We start from the raw sequence: 7,128 nt of genomic DNA, 5'->3' as shown, positions 1-7,128 counted from the left end.
CGTTTCCATTTTGTATATTGCGTCGAAGGGAGGTCGAGGCTTGTTGTTGGCTCCGAGCGCTCGGAGCGAGCAACAGGCGACGACCAGAGCGGTTTTTTTTTTTGTTGTTGCTGTTGTATAGTATGCTTGAGATGGTGCAAATTTTGTAAATGTAAGTTGAAAATTCATATTTTTGCTAAACGTCGATATTTAGATGAGAGATTTGTTTATTTTCTTTAACGGAGGGAAAAAATTCAAAATGTCTTTGTGTCTATAGGTACAAATCTAATCCGTAATTTTTATTTAATATCATTAGCAATTTTGTATTAAAATGTGATTAAGCAATATTACGGAGTATAAGTAAATCTTGAATATCGTTGACTTGGTGTTTGCTTTATGTAGAACGGACGATGGTGGTCCGAAAACTTTCAAGATCACTGTCCCTGAAATGCCCCTCCAGTCGCTGTAAAATCAGATACTGTACGACAGTTTGTCAAAATTAGGTTAGGACGGAGCACGACAGAAATGACAAGGAACCCACCGGATTTGAGTTAGTTGTAACGAAAGCCATCGATTTGACATAGAATCCCATCGCTTTGGCACAGAATCACGGAAAATATGGTCACAGCACCTGAAGTTTTGAACTTGGGATTCCAATTTTTTTGTATTACGGTGAGATGTCGGGCACCAGTTTTTGACCGTCTGAAAGTGGAATAATCAGGTGTCCAGTAAATACATACAAAGTTTCACATTGTTGACAATTTTTTAAATTTTAATGGAAAATATGACACAGTATGTACAAAACGAACCTAACACATTTCAATGGCCATCGCTATACCCATACCTCCCCCAATGCACAAAGATGCGATTCCTTTCCGTTTGCCCAATCTTTGCAGGTTGTGAATCAAGGTGACAAGAACGCGGGCTCCTGAAGCACCTATAGGGTGTCCCAAAGCAATAGCGCCTCCACTAATGTTGACTTTGCGCTCATCGACTTGCAGAGATTCTATCACCAGGATGCTCTGAACGGCGAAAGCTTCATTAAGCTCGTATAGATCCACATCTTCTTTGGACCACCCCGTTTTGGCTAACACTTTCTTCACGGCTTCTATAGGCCCTAGACCCATGGACATCGGATCAATCCCGACTTCTGCAAACGCCACGACTTTGGCCAGAGGTTGTAAATGCCTCAGTTGTACTTGATTTTCGCTACAAAGCACCAACGCGGCAGCTCCATCATTAATCCCAGATGAAGTCCCCGCAGTTACGCTTCCATTGGCGTCAAAAGCTGGTCTCAGTCTGGCCAATCCTTCCAAACTAGTGTCACCTTTTGGAAATTCGTCCCTATCCAAAATCTTCCCGGTTTTCGCATCCACAACCCCGACAATTTCCTTCTTAAAGTGACCCTCTTGAATAGCGAATTGTGCTTTTCTTTGTGATTCTAGCGCGAATTTATCTTGAGCTTCCCGGGTTATTTTATACTCTTTAGCCAGATACTCCGCCGTTTTCCCCATGTGGACGTTATGGTAAGCGTCGGTTAACCCATCTGTGATTACAGTATCGTTAAAATCAACACCCCCGAATCTATTCCCGCGAATGTAGGCACAGTGTGGAGCCCTAGACATGTTCTCCTGCCCTCCAACCACAACAATTTCGTTATCTTTGTTACGTATGGCTTGATAGGCTAGGCAGACGGATTTTAACCCAGATCCACACAACATGTTGATGCTGTATGCAGGAACAGAATACGGGATGTGGGCACCCACGGAGGCTTGACGTGCGGGGTTTTGTCCTTGACCCGTTGTGAGAATTTGACCCATTATCACTTGATCAACGTCCTGTGGACTGATTGCAGCCCGTTTTAGGGCTTCTGAAATTACCACCGAACCTAAAACTGCTGCCGGGGTTTTATCAAACTGGCCCTGGAAGTTACCAATTGCGGTCCTGCACCCTGATAAAATGTATACTTGATTGGAGCACATTGTGATACCGGGGTGACTCGAATTTGTTTCGTTGGGTGGTATTAGTTGATTTCTGCGTAATGTCTTGTTTGACAGTTGGTGAGTTGGCAACACTGAATTCCCTAAGTGGGGTTTTCGTGTTTAAAGGGTTGCTGCACGTCTGTTAGTGGAACGAATGAAACAAACATTGATATCACAGAGTAGATAACAATACTGTGGTACTGTGAGGTTATTGACATTATAAATAAATGATTTAAAACTTTTTTTTTTGTAAACATTTACTTTATTGACGTTCTGCTTCTCGTTTCCGTCGCAGCTCCTGAATTTCTTCTAGCGTTGGAACTTCGACAGCCGGATACCTGTCAACGTGTTTAAAGTTGACCAAAGCCCTTGGCTTATCATCCGGCTTCGGGAGCCTATTTCTCTTAATTTTCAGTTCCACGGCACACCCATAGTCCGTGACGCCATAATATCTGTGCTTATACCTATCAATAGTGTAACGTGCGGCATACAAGACTTCATCAACGCAATAAATTTTAACATCAATACCGTCCTGTTCGAACACTTTGGACTTCATCATGCGTTGAATAACCTGAAATTTAAAACAAAAAAATTAATCAATCTTGCGAAAACTCTAACCAGACCTCGTTAGCCGGGTGGTTAAAGTTGTTCCCCCACAACATGAAGTACCTCAACATATACGGTTTCTTGATTGTGTTCAAAATGGCGATAATCCCTTCATTCCCGATGTGGTTATAGCTGATATCTAAATATCTCAGTTTGCTGAAAGGCATCCCGAAACTCAAAGCCACCCCTCCGTAGTCCTTGACGTTGTTCCCAGCAATGTTCAAGCCTAAAAGATCGGGTCTAGTTTTCAGCCAATCGGACAAAAATTCTACACCGACGCAGCAGATGTTGTTGTAGCCGATATCAAGAAATCGCAGAGATCGGTTTTGTTTCAAGCCTTCAATCATGGTTTCCACACAGTGGGCGTCGAGTTCACACTTTTGGGCGTGGAGTTCGACGAGGGTTTGATTTAACTGGAAATAAAAATGAGTGGAGGGTGCAGGTGTTTGAACTGGAACTGACTCGAAACATCTCGCTGATGTTGTTAGCGAGGTTAGTGTGGTCAACTTGGAGTAAATTGTTAGGAGGAATGGGTCTAGAGACGTTCAGGACTTTGAGAGGGTGGTAATACACAGCTTGGAAAATGCAATCAAGACTATCAACTGCTTGGTTGGTGTCTCCAATGTCGAGATATTCCAGAGTTTGTATGTACGGCAACGACAAAGCCAGCAAGTGGCCGCCCTAAAATTTGATTGTCTGGATAAAAATTGTGTAAGCAGACCCTAACGTTATACCTGTCGGCCAATGTTAGCGTTTCCGGTTAACCTCAAAGTCTTCAAGTTAACGTAGCCCTCTTGCGCCACAAGATAAAATATTTTTATTCCCCTATAACCAATACTGCAGCTTTCCAAACTCAAATGTTCTAAACCATTAGAATGTTTGAGGGTCATGTGACAAAGTAACTCCAATCCCTCGTCCTCAATCGGATTATAACTCAAATCAACCTCGGTCACTTCAGGGTGGTTTTTGAGGAAGTTGCAGATGTTTATTACGTCTGCCGGAAACATCCGGTCCCTGTAACGATTTAAATTGGCGCTTTTGCTAATGGTAAATGAAGAAATTGTTATACCCAAAACGTTGCGCTAATTCGTTGCCCGGAAATCTTAATTTCTTCGATCCGTCCGAATTTTTTTCGCAAAAGAGTTGCAAGAAGATGTCGTTAAAACGCAAGCCTTGGGTTTTTTGGGTTTCGTATAAGCTTTCGGGGAGTCGTTCTTTTAGTGTGGTGGAATATCTTGAAAATCGGGGGGGCATGTTGCTTGAGTAACTCTGATGTCTCGACATTGTGATGGCGGAGGAGTTTCAGTTTTTCGTAAACTGACGTTTGTGACTTGAACAACTTATTCGTTTGTTTATATTGTGATTTTGTAGTGCCTGCTATACAGTACGTCAGTAATTTCAGTGCAATGGTAGATCGTTTTTTAGAAAAAAACACGTTGAAACTTTTTTTAATTTTTAGATATTTGGATATGTTTCTGGAGTTTGAAATAAAAACATAATTTCCTACTGCTAGGGTTATATTTAGTTAATTATTATAACTAAATATATCATGACGGAATATCAAATTTTATCATTTTTGCAGTTTCACATCTCGTAAAATACGAAAACGTACTTTTTGTTCTACACTATAATTGGCATTGTTTTGTGGGGCCTTTATAATGTGGTTTAATTAAAATTTGACAGATAATTGACATTTATTGTGTCACCGTGTAACGATTTTTTACCCATGGTGACCAAAAGTTTGCCATGTAATGACCATCTACAAGAATAGGTATTTAGTTAAAATTCGAAAATTGTCGAAAATGGGTCGAAATTTGCATAAGGGATACATAGTAAAAAATTTCATTGTTGAAACAATCGTCTAAAAATTGTCAAAAAATTCAAGGTTATTTTCACGTGCTGATTTCAAAAATATAGCGTGTTTGGGGTAAATGGTAAATTTTTGTCGGGTAACATCGATTTTACAACTAAGCTCCGCCTCTCGGTCAAACAACGAATGATAAATTCATCACAATTGAATTTTTCGTGTTTTTTTTTTTTCTTAATATATAGTTTCCTGTCAACAACACCTTACTTAAAAGCATGTTTCACATGGTAGTTTCTTTTAGAGAAATAAGCATTTTGGAATAAACTCCGCCCTTCAGGTCACGACGAATAAAAACTTTATTACAACTGAGATGAGAACGGGTGGGCGGGGTTCGTATTTTGCCTTTTTTTTCTTAATATATATACCTAGTTTTCTTTTCACAACAAGAATCTGAAAACATGTTTAAAAGGGTAAATTTGTAGAAAACTGTAGCGGATAAAATTTATCTTTTTAAACATGTTTTCAATTTCTTGTTGTCAAGAAAAAATTATGTATATTAAGAAAAAAAAATGCAAAACATAAGCCCCACCCACCCACCCTATCTCAATTGTGACGATTTTTTTGTTCGTCGTTAGTCAGGGGGGGCGAATTACCATGTGAAACATGTTTTTCAGTAAAAAAAATGAGGCCCCGAGTGACTTTTGTGGTTCGAAATGCACAAAAAAATGTATTTTGTTAAATTTCGAAAATCATGGAAAATGGATCGAAATTTGCATACTTGGCGGAAAATTTCATTTGTGACAAAGTCGTCTAAAAATTCTCAAAAAATTCAGTTCAATAGATTAAAAATCTGATTAAAAATATATAGCGTGTTTAAGGTCACAGAGCAATTTGGTGTGAACTTCGTATTTTTTGAAATTTTTAAAAATTACGCTATTTCAATGGGTGATTCAGGAAAGACGGTTTTAGTTATCGAAAAAATGAGGCCCGAAGTAACTTTTCTGGCTCGAAATGTACAAGAAAATGTATTCAGTCAAATTTCGAAAATCGTCGAAAATGGGTCGTAATTTGCATTAATTTACATATGTAGTCGAAAATTTCACTTTTGAGAAAGTCGTCTAAAAATTCTCAAAAAATTTAGGGTATATAGTATATTTTGACGTGCTAATTCCAAAGATATAGCGTAAATGGTAAACATGTTTTAAGTTTCTTGTTGCGAAATACGAAAACTAAGAAAAAAAGGCAAACTATAAGCATTTTCGGAATATTCGTTGAGAATTTCGAATTTTTTAAAATAAAAAAAAAATCATTTTCGTGGGCGGTTCTGGAAAAACGGTTGGAGTTATCGAAAAAATTAGGCCGGATGTGACTTCCGCGGCCCGAAATCTACAAGAAAACGTATTTAGTTATATTTCGAAAATGGATCGAAATTTACATAAGTAGAAAATTTTATTGTTGAAAAAGTCGTCTAAAAATTCTCAAAAAAGTCAGGTTTGTAGATTTTGACGTGCTGTTTCCAAAAATGTAGCGTGTTTGGGATAAATGGTAAATTTTTGTTGCGAAACATCGATTTTACAGTTAACCTCCGCCCCTCGGTCTGACAACGAATGAAAAATTTATCACAATTGAAATTGGGGCGGGTGGGTGGGGCTTATTTTTTTGTTTTTTTCTTAACGTATAGTTTCCTTTCAACATGTTACTTAAAAACATATTTACATGATAGTTTCTTGTAGAGAAATAAACATTTTGCAATAAACTCCGCCCTTCGACTCACAACGAATAAAAACTATCACAACTGAGTTGAGGGCGGGTGGGCGGGGCTTGTGTTTTACCTTTTTTTTTCTTAATATATGTACGTACTTTTCTTTTCACGACAAGAGTTTGAAAACATGTTTAAAAGGGTCAATTTGTAGAGAAGTGTAGCGGATAAAATTTACCGTTTTAAACATGCTTTCAGTTTCTTGTTGTAAAGAAAAGATTGTACATTAAAAAGAAAAAAAAAAGCAAAACATAAGCCCCACCCACCCACCCTATCTCAATTGTGACGATTTTTCTTTGTTCGTCGTTGGCCAATCCGTAATTTTTCTACACGAATTACTATGTGAAACATGTTCTTCAATGATGGTGTTGCTCAAAGAAAACTATATGTAGTCAGTAAAAAAAGGCAAAGATAAGCCCCACCCATCCGTCTGGATCTCAGTCGTGATGATTTTTCCATTCGTTGTCTGACTGAGGGGCGGAGCGTAATTACAAAATCCATATTTTCTGTTTTAAACATGTTTTAAGTTTCTTGTTGCGAAAAGAAGACTACGAAAATTAAGAAAAAAAGGCAAAATATGTATAAGCGGAACAACATTTTCGGAATACCTATTCAAAATGTTTTTTTTTGCTGATATTTTAAAAATAAACGTGAAAAATTCATCAACATCAGCTGTTTCTAAGAGAGAAGAAAAATCTAGAAGAATCTCAAAGAGGAAAATTTGAAAGAATCTGAAACGATATGAAAGGTGAAAAATTCTGAGAGTATCGAAAAAATCTGAAAGAATCTGAGGGAATTTAAGATTTTTTCAAATTCTTTCATTTTTATTACGACTCTTCTTTTTGAATTATTTGGATTCTTTCGCATTCCCTCTTTCGCATTTTCCGTATTCTTTCGAACTTTTTCAGATTCCTTCGAACTTTTCAGATTCTTTCAAAGGCACCATCACAAAAACCTCAAGATTCTTTAAAATTTTTTAGTACTTTTCAGATTGT

At 37.8% G+C, this 7,128-nt stretch overlaps 2 protein-coding genes across 3 annotated transcripts; both read right to left on the bottom strand.

The window, feature by feature from the left end:
- Positions 1 to 256: 256 nt before the first annotated feature.
- Positions 257 to 2,040, bottom strand: LOC135133493 (acetyl-CoA acetyltransferase, cytosolic-like). 2 transcript variants are annotated; one of them, XR_010281177.1, is made up of 3 exons: positions 789 to 2,040; positions 521 to 681; positions 257 to 442 (listed from the first exon to the last, which is right to left on the bottom strand). XR_010281177.1 is itself a non-coding variant. In XM_064061930.1 (2 exons), exon 1 carries the CDS (start codon positions 1,959 to 1,961, stop codon positions 789 to 791), a length of 1,173 nt encoding a protein of 390 aa, XP_063918000.1. In that variant the 5' UTR covers positions 1,962 to 2,040; the 3' UTR covers positions 257 to 681. The 2 variants fall into 2 exon arrangements, 1 of the variants encoding a protein (XP_063918000.1); XM_064061930.1 differs by having other exon boundaries at positions 257 to 681.
- Positions 2,041 to 2,223: 183 nt separating this feature from the next.
- Positions 2,224 to 3,902, bottom strand: LOC135133566 (leucine-rich repeat-containing protein 34-like). The gene is made up of 5 exons (XM_064062018.1): positions 3,637 to 3,902; positions 3,302 to 3,581; positions 3,030 to 3,248; positions 2,585 to 2,980; positions 2,224 to 2,532 (listed from the first exon to the last, which is right to left on the bottom strand). The coding sequence occupies exons 1-5, from the start codon at positions 3,849 to 3,851 to the stop codon at positions 2,224 to 2,226; spliced, it is 1,419 nt and encodes a 472-aa protein (XP_063918088.1). The 5' UTR covers positions 3,852 to 3,902.
- Positions 3,903 to 7,128: the final 3,226 nt, after the last annotated feature.

Source organism: Zophobas morio, unplaced genomic scaffold (assembly GCF_036711695.1).
Source record: "Zophobas morio isolate AGI-343-1 ecotype UQ-CSIRO unplaced genomic scaffold, CSIRO_AGI_Zmor_V1 ptg000022l, whole genome shotgun sequence".
Classification (NCBI taxonomy): domain Eukaryota; kingdom Metazoa; phylum Arthropoda; class Insecta; order Coleoptera; family Tenebrionidae; genus Zophobas; species Zophobas morio.
Note: the sequence above shows the minus strand (reverse complement) of the source record. Positions and strands in the feature narration are given on the sequence as shown.